General features: G+C 41.4%; 1 protein-coding gene across 1 annotated transcript in view; it reads left to right on the forward strand.

Moving 5' to 3' along the window:
* PARD3B (par-3 family cell polarity regulator beta) overlaps window positions 1–13,970 on the forward strand; it is an 812,619-nt gene that overhangs the window by 450,187 nt on the left and 348,462 nt on the right. Inside the window, exons 14-15 of the mRNA XM_023760488.1 lie at window positions 4,561–4,660; window positions 13,234–13,349. Of these exons, the coding sequence (XP_023616256.1) occupies window positions 4,561–4,660; window positions 13,234–13,349 (216 nt within the window). The remainder of the gene's footprint in view (window positions 1–4,560; window positions 4,661–13,233; window positions 13,350–13,970) is intronic.

Here is a 13,970-nt window from a genome sequence, read left to right on the forward strand (position 1 = left end):
CCCGCATGTGGTATTTTGTGAAGAGCCACACTCAAAGGACCAAAGAGCCGCATGTGGCTCGCGAGCCGCAGTTTGCCGACCACTGACCTAGACCACTGTGACTGTGGGAACGTCCTTGCGGAGGTCTCACTGTACTCCCACGCTTTTTACCTGCTGTGGGAGGGGGGGGGCGGGGGAGTCACATTTCTAGCTGAGCTTAAGATAGGAAACACTTGGATTTTCTTCTTTGTGTTTCAAAAATTCTACTTCAGGTCACCAAGAAAATTCTTTTTATTTCCCTGAATCTACGTTTTGTATTGTGAAAGCAATACTTATTCCTTACCAAAAAAAAATTAGAGAAAAGCAATAAAAAGCCAATGTTACTCATACTTCTATCAAAGATACTAATCCATAACATTTTTATGTATATATTGCAAGTCTTTCCTTCATGCAAATATGTGTATAAAAGTAAAATGGAAGTGAAATATACTATATATAATATTTAGGGAATTGTTTTTAGATTAATAGCACATTAGGAACACCTTCCTATGTCATTGGATATTCTACATCATTACATTCAGTAGTTGCATAGTAATCTATTGAATGGAGTATTGTTTATGTAATCAATCCCTTATTTACATGTAAGATGTTATCAGGATTTAATTATGTGGAAACAGTCTCTCAACTCTGAGATTACTGAGGTTTCTCTAGATTAAATTGTTTCATCAGAATGGGATGGCATTTTTCCCTCTGATTCCCCCATTTCAGTGAGAGCAGTAGCAACAGCTGTGACCATTTATTAAGTGTTTGCTGTCTGTTAGGTACTGTGTTAAGCAATTTACATGTACACTCGAAGTGGGTAATATTATTACCCTCATTTTACAGATGAACAAATAGAAAGTCGGGAGAGTAAATAATTAACCCAGGAACACACACTTGATCCACACAGCCTGGATTCAGCCCATCTCCCAGACTCAAGTGTATTCCCTGCACCATAGCATGGTCCCTTGAAACTGTTCAAGTCCTTCTACCTAAAAATATGCATTAGAAACCCACTTTACTTTGTATCAGAGGAAGAAATACTCAGTATGTTTCTTATCTTATTAAAAATTAAAATTTGTCTTGACAAAGCAAGATCTCCTCCTGAGACCTTCAATTCCAACAGCAGTAGAATCTGGGGAAGAAACAGCAAGTTTTCCACAGACTAAACCAGCCATCTCCCTCCCGTGCCCATATTAAAACATGTAGCCTTAATATGACTTGATTGTCATTTAATTCTCAAGCAACAGTTTAGTGGCCATCCAAGTTCAGGGTTTTGTTCCTAAGTATGCCTGTGACATCCACGGGAACATTGAGCACCTTACCTCCTATCTCGTTTCGTTTTCAGTACCTATAAAACATGATGCTGAAGTGATAATTGCACAGTATATTTTTAGAGGACATTGAAACATTCAAGGATATTGATAATACCTAGAAAGACTAACAACGGCTAAAATTATGGAACTACATAAAGTATAAGACTACACCCAGAAAAAAGTTTTACAATAATAAAGTCCACTCGACGTGCTAAAAACAAACGTGTAATACTTTAGAATGTCAATAGAATGTTCAGAGTTGCTATTTCCAATGGACGATTGGAGTTGTTTAGGCACAGTGACCACAGACAACCACAGTTCTGTCCTCTTCCTCCTGAGACGTAAATCCATTTACACCAATGGAAAACACATGCAGATCAGCTACCTACAAGGTTCTTACTGTACTTCCTCCCTGAACCTCAATTTTCTAAGGGAAACATAAAAAATCCAGTCCTTTCAAGAAGTGACTCACTACACATTATTTCTTAAACATCGGAGAACATCTATTTTATTGTTTTCTTGTGGATCTGTGATATACTATGTTAAAAGAATTAGGCCTATAAAAGCATAGACTCATGAAATTTTAATTGTAAGAGGCCAGTGGGTGAAATTCTCTTACTTTCATATAAGCATATTGACTTAGAGACAAAAAACATATATATATAACAGAATTTATAAACATGATGCTATAGAACAGGGTTGGGCAACCCCTGGCACACGTGCCAAACATGGCACGCCAGTAACTTTTGCTGGCACATGAAACCCTCTCTTATAATCTTCCATATACAATTTTTTTCTTAATATCGACTTTTTTATTTTTCAGATAAATTCAGTATAGGTGCATCTTAGATAAATAATTTTACATAACATGTATACATTAAAAAATAAATGTATTTTTCATCATCACATACTGTGTTTTTGTCGCTCGAATGAATTTTATTATTTCTTCAAGGTTCTTCACATATGTACACCTTAAGAGATATCAAGTAGGCATAACATGTTCTCAAAAAATTAGGGTTGGCATGCAGAAGAATTTTGAGTCAGAGATTTTGCTGGTTTTGGTACGCACTCACAAAAAGGTTGCCCACCCCTACTATAGAAGATGACCATGATCATCACCTCTATGTAATCTTAATAACATTTTAAGTTTTGAGAACCACTGGCTGTTGCCGAGTTTCAGACGCCTGGGAGATGGCAATAGGTCACCAAGACCCGTAAAAACTGAGTGAGTATTGACTCACCAAAACCCACTCCTTTTGGGAACTCTTTTAGAAAAACAAGATTGATTTGACAAAATGAAATGTCTAGTGAGGAAAGGAACTATTACAGCCAAAACATTGACTTTTTTTTCTTCCCTTTTTGCTTTCCTTTGTATATTTAAAAATCCAATGTTGATATGCTGTGTTCCATCCATTTTTGTAATAATAGTACATACCACCCACAGTTCCACATTTCTTTTTTTTTATACATGAATATTTCTGTCAAGCTGTTCCACAGAAAAGGCATTTTTAGAACTAACATTTGTAGAAATTGTAACACCATAAAATTCACATTTGTGTTGGAGAATCGCTAGCAATGCCTGCAGTGGAAAAAGTGTGGTTCCAGGATGGTAATGAGGATGGAGGTTGTGTCCCAGGGGGTCACTGTGAAATCCTACTAAGCATTTGAATGGTAATAAAGTCCACCAACACTGTATTTTCAGAAGAATCTTGCTGGCAGATCTCATTGTGGGCCAAGAAATAGACTAAGCACAGTTTGCCTCTTATTTGTTACTAGAGGCCCGTGCACTCAGGGGGTGGGTCCCTCAGTCCAACCTGTGCCCTCTCACAGTCTGGGAGCCCTTGGGGGATGTTCGACTGATGGCTTAGGCCCGCTGCCCTGGGGAAGCAGACTTAAGCCTGCAGTCAGACATCCTTAGTGCTGCTGTGGAGGCAGGAGAAGCTCCTGCCACCGCTACTGTACTCGCCAGCTGTCAGCTGAGCTTCTGCCACCAGGAGGCAGCTTCTGCCCCCTGGTGGTCAGTGCACATCATAGCGACCGGTTGTTCCACTGTTTGGTCGATTTGCATATTAGCCTTTTATTATATAGGATTACCTCTCCCTTCCTGCCCTACTCCTGCTTCCCCTCCTTGTCAGCTCACATGCACTCCAGCCCCTGCCTCAGTCACCCATTGCCCCAAATCTGTCCAGGATCACCCACAGGGTCTCCTCTAAGCCTTTCATCCCTACCCCAAATCAAACGTTGGTTCTATGTTCTGTCTCACTGAATTTGTGTTCCCTGGGGTCCTTTGAGGCAAAACCTAATAGTACAGTTATTTCTGATGTGTCTTCTCATGGGAACCAGCATGTATCTATCCCCCCCTCCATAGCATGGAAGGCACTACCTCTACAGTGGAGATCAGAAATAGAATTATACTTTTCAGTCTTACTGATGTCTATTGGATCCCTCCATTGTGCAGAACACGCTATCAGAGATGTAAAGATGAATACAATGCCATTAGTGTCCTCAAGAATAGTCTAAAGCAGGGGTCAGCAAACGTTGCCTATGAAGTGCCAGACAGTAAATATTTTAGACTTGAGGGCCATAGCATCTCTGCTGTCGCTCCTTAGCTCTGCCAGTCTGGTGCAAAAGATTAGGCTGAAAAAGTATACATTTTTGGTGGGTAGGAAAATCAAGATTCGGACTTCAGTCTTTATGCTTCCAAGGCCCTAAGCCCAGGGGTTTCAGTTATGAAACAGATGCAGTATATCCACTCCCCTCTACTGTGTCTACATGGGGAGTGGATATACTGTATCTCATGGTTTTTTCAAGTACTTTTTGTCACTAAGGCAAATGCTTAAGTCACCATATAATCCAGAGCATTCATTACAGAGTCTTGTTTATAAAACTGTTGTCATGACAGAAATAGCTTTGTTAATCTTTCACTCATCACAGGGAATGAATGTGTGTCAGCCTTTCCTGAGAAGGAAAAGGTAGTCAAGATGCATGGACTTGCCAGGAGTTGCCAGCGGGTCACCAGCGTAAAAACATTAGCAGGCTGAGAGTTCCTTGTCCAGGCTGCACTAGCTCTCCTCCAAATCCCTCCGTTCCATCTGAGGACTTGTTTATTTCGAGATTGGTTTATGTGCTGGTGAAAATTGTGTCTGAGAGTTGGACTGAAGCACAAGCAGGCACTGAATGATTCTGCCCCCAGTTTACTACAGCTTCATTTGTTCTTTGTTTATAGAGCCATTGCTTCCCAGTGATGGATGGGCCGAGAGCGAAGTACCTCCTTCTCCATCACCACTTCCCGTTCTGGAATTGGGCCTTGAAGATTACAGCCACAGGTATCGATAAAATGATATACCATAAATGTTCCTAGTTATGGTTTTTTGGGGAAAACCCAGCAACCTTATTTTAGCTCTGTTTCTTTCCAGAATGGAAATCTCAGAGTGCCTATAATTCCTTTCGAGTGAAGGCTTCTTATAGCTGATAGCTTCGATTGTTCGTATTTTGCTTCTTGGAATTTTTTAAGATTCATCATATATTATAAAATACTTAAGAAAATTGTTGGATTTTCTTTTGCCAAGTTAAAAACTTGGAAACAGTGGAAATCAAAGAAAAGTTATATGGGAAGCTATAAAGCAAAACTGAGAAGACATAAAGCTGGGGTTTTTTATTTTTTTCTTCTTTTGTAATTGGCAAACCCTAAAGGTATTTTAAAAAATAGCTGTTCCAAGAAAGTTAATGGAATCTAAAAATTAAAGCAATGCCATATATAATCTAAAATATTGCAAAGAGTGCCCAATGCTATATCCATTTTGTAATAGAAACCAAAAAAAATCAATATTTTTTAGAATCACACAAGCATGAGAGAGAGAGATTTGCTAAGCATACACACCATTTAACCAGTGGAATTCATAGATTTTGTTCTTCTGATGAATTTTAAAACTCATTAAATTGCCCCTTTGCTATTTTCTATATTTATTATGGCTGTTTAAAACTGTTCATTGTATTCTATTCTATGTCCCATGATAATCCTGTGAATTTTTTTTCATTTTTCTTGCAGCAATGCTGGTGTTATTCCTATTATACTTTTTATTACAATCTGCTAAAAATTAAAGCAACACAACAAGAGAATAGCTAACTCTATTAGCCGGCAGCTTACCTATACTTAGCTATCTCTGATTCCAACATTTTTTAAGTCAGCTATCTCACTCAAAGACAGTTTCACAAACTAAATTGATAATTGCACTCATGTTCTAGATCTGTGTCTCTTGGGGATTTTTGAGAGAGTATCTGGAGATATTTAATTTTGTGCGTTCATTTCCATTGCCTACCTCAATCCTGAATCAAAAATGACAGACTGGTGGCATTAAATATTCCTTTTAAAGAATACTTTTATTTATTCTACTTGAGTGTTTATCCTGTGTATATGTGCAAAACTGTTGGGACAATGCAAAGAAAAATCAGATGTAAACCCTACCCTCTAGAACAGCGGTTCTCAACCTGTGGGTCGCGACCCCTTTGGGGGTCGAACGACCCTTTCACATGGGTCGCCTGAGACCATCGGAAAACACATATATAATTACATATTGTTTTTGTGATGAATCACTATGCTTTAATTATGTTCAATTTGTAACCATGAAATTGGGGGTCACCACAACATGAGGAACTGTATTAAAGGGTTGCGGCATTAGGAAGGTTGAGAACCCCTGCTCTAGAAGGTGGTAGGCTAGTAGGTAAAAGTGACAAGCAGAACACTAGATACAAAGTGGTGTTTACAAAAGTTATACGGATAAAATGCTCTGGGTATCTAAGGAGGAGGAGAATGCTTCCAGATGGAGCAGCAAGAAAACATTATGGAAGAAAAGTGGCGTTTGAGATGAATCTGAACATGTGAGTAGGGTTTCAGCAGACAGGAGCATGTTATGACCAGGATTGGGGTGTGAGACACAGGTTAGGAAAATGGAGGAGGGTTCATGTTCACTGGAAATACAGGCTCTTCAGGTACCTTCTGTGGTAATTGTAGTGAAAGATACTGAGGACTGTCCTGGGGGCGGAGATGGGAGAAGCCTTCAGATTGTTACCAGTGAAAGAGGGACCAAGGCGGGTCTGCCCGGAACTATCTGGAAATAGGTTCTCGTGTTATCACAAGAAAGGCATTTCAGGGACAATCATGAAGGCGGATTTTAAGCAATAGTGGCAAGATTTATTAGAGCGAGCGCCCTTGAAAAGGCTGCCACACTCGATGAGGTGCTGCCCTGGCATTCAGCTGGTAGGTGGCATTCACTGCCCCCAGGTATACCATGCCTACATCCAGGACCAGGTTAGTTAAAGCCACCTCACTGCAGAAGAAGTCTAGCTTCAGATGCCACAGGTTTGCACTTGTCCCCGGGGCCCGAAGCTGCCTGCCTGTACCCCCACATCTGAGGCCCAGGAGTCTAGCTAATACCTTCCCCTCAGTCTGGCCTGATATCAGCACTGTGCCTAGGCCCTGCAGCTGCTAAAGAGACTGGGGCTTTTGTTAAGTTTACCTATATTTCCTTGGGTTAGGGGAGAGGTAAGCTTTCTTTCAAACTAGCCAATATTTTTCCTGGAACTTCCTGGGGCTATGCTGGTGCCTCCCCTATCCAATCTCTTTCCTAGATGTTAGGCTTTGCCCTGTCCAACCCCATCTTTTCCCCAGCTTTGTTTCCTCCCCTTTATGACCCCCTGAATAGACTTTCCCCATAACCATTTCTCCCTCCCCTTTAATCTGGGGAAGGGGGAGGGTTGTTCCCTGGGGCAATGGGAAAACCAGTCTTTCCTGCCCTCTGGGGTGTTAGTCTGTTTGGCAGAGTGTTGGAGGCTGTTCCCCTGTGTGACTGAAACTGTAGTTTCCAGATTTAATCAGCCTCAGGCAGGGTTCTCCCTTCTCTTTTTGTTAATCCCTAACTAGCTGCCTATGCTAACAAGATGAAAAACCTTCAGAGAGAGAGAGAGAGAGAGAGAGAGAGAGAGAGAGAGAGAGAGAGAGAGAGAGAGAGAGAGAGAAAGAGAGAGAGAGAGAGAGTTCAGAGATGTCACAGAGATAGAATGATTGAGAATTAGCAAGTGCCTTTTTAGATGCTTCAGTGTCTCCACAGATTTTTTTTTCTTGCCCTTTTCTATAAAGCTCTTTTCTCCATGATCTTGAAAAACAGATTATATTGGCCCCTACTGCTATAAATCTTCATCACATGCTTTGAAATAGTAACTTCCCTTTCTGTTTCCCCTCTCCCTCCCTAACCTTCTGTGTTTCAGCTTCAGTTCTCATCCCTTCCCTAGAATTGCTCTCTTCACCATCAACAGTAATCTCCTTTCAATGAAGAGTATGTCATTGTCTCAAACTGGATTCCTTTTTTCTCCTCCACAGTATTAGAGTCATTAATTTGCTCACTCATCCACCCAAAAGTATCTATGGAGCTCTAAGCTGGTCACTGCAGAAGGTTCTCAGATTGGAAAATATCCCTGCCCTAAGGAACGCAGCCCCCTCTTGAAGAGACAGACAAGTAGCCTGCTTGCTGAGCTTTAGATACAATCTGCTGTTGGAGCTTAGAGGGGTGGGCCACTAACTCAGCCTGCAGGTAGCGAGGAAGGTCTTACAGGAGAAGTAATGTTGAAATGGTCCCTTGGAGAAGAGAAAGGAGCTTAGGAGGCAGAGAAATGGTGGGAAGGGCAGTTTGGGTTAGGAAAACCCAAAGGAAGGGAGAGGGCCATGCAGTGCGTGCTCAGTGTGGCTGAAGCTTCTGGTACCTGGGGAAGAATCAATGGGAAGGGCATTGTCTGTCACTCTGTGGGCACCGGCTTCTCCAGAGAGCGGAGAAGCAGTGAAGGGTTTCAAGCCTGGGTGACAATATCAAGTCGAGTGTGGTTGGTTGTGGAGGATGCGTGGACAGAAGAAGCCCTAGACAAGGTTACAGTCCGGGGACTGGCAAGAGCAGAGAAGGGCTTGAATGGAGGGAAGAGCAGCATGGTGGAGAGGAACAAACGGAGCCAACGACATGTTTGAGGTGGAAGGAACAAATCTAAAGCTTTGAAACGCTCTCCCTCCTGGGATTTCCTGACCTGCACCATCCTGTGAGCTGCTGCGTTGCCTAGGTGACCAGCAGCAGTGGGGTTTGGATGTGTGAAACTTGGGGTGGAGGAAGAATTGGAAGGGATCCAGGATGGCTGAGCAAAGGAGGCTGGGAGGCCGTCCTGTCTTTCAAAATAAGTAAATAAATAAATGAACGTTGAAAGCCTTCTAAAAGGGAAAGCGGTGCTTTAGGGATGGAGCCAGTCTTATGAAGCAGAAAACTGCTGTTGCATGAAGAGTAAAAAACGGATCTGATCAAACCTAATGCCTGCACTTTGAACCGAAATGAAATCGGGGATTTACTGAACTTATTTGTAGCATTATATCAATAATTAGCAGACAGAAATTTAGAATATATGTGTCTGAGTAAAAGTAAATAAATATAAAGGAAATGTATTTTCTATAGTGATATCTCATGGCAAATTAACAGCAGACAGAATATAGTAACAGCTTAGACAATATTTGGTTGTCTATTTTCCTCTATCTTGATTCTAGCTCATGTCTCTGCGCGCTCTCGCTCTCTCTCTCTCTCTCTCTCTCGCTCTCTCTCTCACACACACACACACACACACACACACACACACACACATCTTTTCTCACTCAGAGTAGCCAATTGTTGAAGCCTATTTGTGGACACCTCAGACTGCTGACATGATTTTTAGCATGCCCCTAAAAACTTACCCCCCAGCTTTTATTTCAGACAGTTCTTGAACATTCATGGCCGGGTCCTACATGTCTGTCACATTCCTGATTTGCCACCACACTCAGGACACTGGTGTGTGTTTCATGCTACCCCGTTTATTCATTATGCAGCATAATTTGACATGGAGTATCATTTCTATCTGATAGATCCCCTGGTTGCTCATGCTGAAAACACAGCCTTTACCTACGGCACGTCTGTGGCCTGCTGTCAACGTCCAGCTTCCCGCAGCATCCACTGCGGCCCACTCAGCCATGAGCACATGCAAACTCCTTCAAGAGTAACATGCGTCATATTTTATAATCATCGTGTCACTCTCCCACTTGAAGAACTTTTCATATGTAGCATAAAACTGCAAACTGTTTTGCTAGTCAAACTTACATGTCTAACATATTGGCATGTTAACTAGTTCAGTGCTACACTCATCATTGAAGTGCTTGTATGCTCGCATTGGCTTGAATCCCACAGTGCCATCTTAGACTTCCCTCCTGAACTATCTGCCAATCTGATATCATCTTCAAATCCATTTGTACCACTGCAAGAGGGAAAACGTTCTAGAGAAGGTTTTCAAAGTGTACACTTGGTCACACTCAAAACAATGGTAGCAGATGTATATATCGCTATGGTTAATTTTATTTCTTTGATTATATATCAACATATCTACAAAAAGAAATTCACTTTAGTTAGACAGAACCTTACTTGATGTTATTTCATCAAGTGGTATTACCAGCTTTATTTGTGGTTTTTGTTTGTTTGTTTGTTTTTAATGGAGATAGAGAAGGCTGTCTCCCAAGAGTCTGGGGAAATTTGAGTTTTTATTCTTAATTTGTCAGTGAATGTGTGGTTTCGTAAAGTAATCTAAGACAATGAAGTGCGTTAACTAGTATGTTACTCATTGGGGTGGATTCCCATGTCTTCCTTGAGCAGAGGGCTTTAAATGCCTGGGGCCTAGGTTTCAATGAGGGCTATTCATGTTGGTCCTAAACCTCCTCCCTAAAGACTTTCATGATAACGCCTGGCATCAGTTTGGATTGACTCTTTGGTTTTCCTTTATATCATGATCTGCACCCCTCCCCTGAAACAAAAAAAGTGAATCTAAAGTGCAAGAAGCATCAGAGAGTGAGCCAATCTATAGTCACAGGGAAAGTTTCAATTTTTTGGACTCAGGATCAGCAACAACCTGTGCCTCAGGTTGGCCACCATTTTAGCCAACGTTTTTGTGGCTCTGGGAAAAGTTCAAGAAACCACAGTGTGGGTCCTGGCTTGGCCACCAGCCAGCTGTGTGACCTTGAAACTTCAGCCTCCCCTTTGGGCCCGAGTGTCTTATCTACAAGATGGAGAGTTAGATGAGGTGACCTTTCCCGCCTTCTGGCTCTGAAAGGCTCTGATTCTATGAAGCCCATGAGTCTTTCTGACACTAAAACCACATCATCACAAGAGATCAAAGGATGAAAGACTAAGTGCACATGGAGGTCAGATAACATCATTAAAGGCAAGTGCTTCCAAACACGAGGCTGAGCTCACAGCCACAGTAGCATCCGAGCTCTTTAAGATGAGCTGAAGCAGTGAAAGTGTTGCCATTATGCGAGGCCAGTGGCAATAGCACTAGTGGGTCAAGGATTTTTGTTCACAGTTGGCATATTTTGCCATCACTAGACACCACATCTAATACATTTTCTATGTCAATGGTTTTGTCTATTGAAAATGTAGACAGACATCAAGAAAGAAGCAAATAATAATAATAATAATGATAAGCTTCAAATTCTAAAGAGCAGATTTAAACGTCTTGAGAAGTTTTTGTGAAAACGTATTATTTCTTCACTGTAGAGTGCCCCAGACCCTCATTCAAAGACCAATCTAACCTACAGAAATAAATAAAAGAATTAATAGCTCACTTATTGAGCTCTTATTGTATGCTAGGCACTATTGTCAATATTAACAAATTTCAAAATTAATCCTTACAATAACCTTATAAAGTAAATGCGATTACTATTCACTTTATGCACTAGTACACTGAAGCCATGGACCCTGGCCTCTCGCTCTCAAGCCCAGGGCCCTGACCATTGCACCACATTACCCTCTAAACAGGAGAGAAGGGGTCTCAGACACAGACCTACCAAGAGGCTGAAAAAGCAGAGAAGGCAAAGTACCTGTAAAAAAGCCTGGGGAACTCAAAAAGCAGAAATTTGCATTCATTTGGAAGCTTAAGCAGGTCTATTTATTTATCTGCTTGTTTCCTAAAAGCTTCTATAGAACTTACCCTGAGCAGACACTATTCTCCTGACTTTACAAACTTAAATCACTTTATCTCTTAACAATACTATAAGATAGGGAGTGTAATTATACCCATTTTCTACGTAAGGAAATCCAAGCACAGAGAGGTTCAATAACTTGCCCAGGTCCCACAGCTAGTAAGTAGCCAGGATTTAGAACTGGGCAGACCCACTGTGGTGTCTGTGCCCTTGAGCACTGTGCTGTGCTGCCTGTCCCGGGTGCTCCTTTTATCTCCCCACTACATCACAATAATAGAGCTTCATTCATTCATTCATTCATTCATTCAGCAAGGTTACATAGCTGCCCATTCATTTTAATATTGCTGTAAGGCAATATTAAATATGCATGACTAATGACTTTCAATAAAAGATTAAACTTATTTGGGTATATTTGGTTAAGAAACTAAGATCCCCTGTACATTTTAGAAGGGTTCTCATTCATAATAGTCTATTTTTGTTGTCGTTGTTTCATTGTTTATAGTGTCAAATCTCAACTGTTTGAAAAATTCAGCCTCACTACTTTCAGACTCACCAAGATACTTGATTTGAGTTTTCACTGTATTTAAGATTAGGATAAAGTTATGTTAAAATGAGCCACTATATTTACCCATATTTACCTTCTGAACATACAGAAGTACCAAGGGAGAAGGTTGGTGTAATTTAATTTTATATATATATATATATATATATAAAAGCGTAATATGCTAATTAGACCGACGTCCTTCTGAAAAAAGCCGGGGCTGTAGCCGCAGCTGCAAGGGATGGATCCAGATAGCTGCAGGGGCTGCAAAGGCCTACTCTTGCATGAATTTCATGCATCAGGCCTCTAATATACATATATATATATATATAATTTATTTCCAGATCAAGAAATAAGCTCTCATCCGTAATTCCCTTATATAATTTCCTCCATCCTCAAGCAAAATAAATACAATGTTCAGCAGAAATAGAATTCTATGAGATTGACTACAAGTATTAGGAACCCTATAATGAACAGTTGATGTATCTCGTGTCTAAATTGTCAACTGTGCTTTCCCTGTTATTTCCTTTTGGTGTTATTGATGAGTAGACTATTTGCTCAGCATTAACATTAGTTTTAGATACTAGATCTAAAAAAAGGAGAAAATCCAACTTTTGCAGCCATCAGTCATTCAACAGGATGGTTTTCTCTAAGACAGCGGTTCTCAATCCATGGGTAGCAACCCCTTTGGCGGTTGAACGACCCTTTCACAGGGGTCACCTAAGACCATCCTGCATATCAGATATTTACATTACGATTCATAACAGTATCAACATTACAGTTATGAAGTAGCAACGAAAATAATTTTATGGTTGGGTCACAACATGAGGAACTGTATTTAAAGGGCCAGAAGATTGAGAACCACTGCTAATAGATTCCCTTTCACTTGTTTTTAAAAGAAGGGCATGCCTAGCCCATAGACATCTAACCCGAGTCTAGTCTGTGCTGATATCTGGTGACATCTTTTGAAGTGCCCGTGCATTCCTGCCTTGCCTTACACAATCAGAGTTATAGATTGTACCGCAGGATCCCAATTAGCGGAAACCAGTCAAGAGGAAAACACCATATTAGCCAGAGAATTTTTTATTTCAGTTGTAGAGTGTGATAACATACATGAAAAAGAAATTGCTACATCTCATGAAAGAAACCTGAGATTCATGAAAGAAACCTGAGAATTAGTTTAAAATGCACAGTTGTGTGCTGCAATGAGAGTGATGAGGGTCTTTGTTCAAAATGAGGACTGTTTGAGAGAGAGAGAGAGAGAGAGAGAGAGAGAGAGAGAGATTTCATTCTAAACCTAAATATGGCATCTGGCTTTTTTTCCACAGTTCTGGGATGGATCCGGCTGTGTATTTTCCAGATCAGCACAGCAACTTCAGATCTGTGACACCAGCCAGGCAGCCCGAATCCATGAGTCTGAAAGCCTCAAAGAGCATGGACCTTGGTAAGTGAGGGTGGATGGACCTTGGTAAGTGAGGGTGGGGTGACTTCCAGGTCAGCTCTCCAGCCTCAGCCCATCTGTCTTCCCTAATGTCCTGCCTTTCTTCTCACGGGGCAGGGCCTACTGAAGCCTAGAGCAGGGGGTAATGGTCATCCTATCTTCTCGCTTCCTCTCACATACTTCATTGCAATTATCCCTTCCCTGTTTAAAAGAGAGATAGATGACTTGTTTTTATAAAGTGGTCCATATAGGTCAGAAAAATATGATGACTCGTTCCGGAGGATGTGAACACCATTAGCATTTCACTCACCTGCCTTTGGACCTGTGCTCTCGCTTCTGCTGGAGCCTTTCCGTTGCTTACAGACACATGTGTTGCAGGGCCTGGGAAGATAATGTGGTTAAATGCATCCTCTTCCACAGGGTTTGCCCTCTCTGTGGGTGATGGGCAGGAATGGCAGCAAAGGACTCATGTCTTTAAATGCCCATCTCCCCATCCTGTAACCCTGGAGGGAAGAGGGGTCCTGGGTTTGCCAGACTGAGGGTGCCAGGGTTCCCTCGGTCGGTGCCTGAACAACTTCATTGAGGTTCTGAGCCCCTCAGGGAACCCGGTAGAGTGTTGGCTGC

The sequence above is a fragment of the Myotis lucifugus genome, unplaced genomic scaffold (genome assembly GCF_000147115.1).
Source record: "Myotis lucifugus unplaced genomic scaffold, Myoluc2.0 scaffold_3, whole genome shotgun sequence".
NCBI lineage: Eukaryota > Metazoa > Chordata > Mammalia > Chiroptera > Vespertilionidae > Myotis > Myotis lucifugus.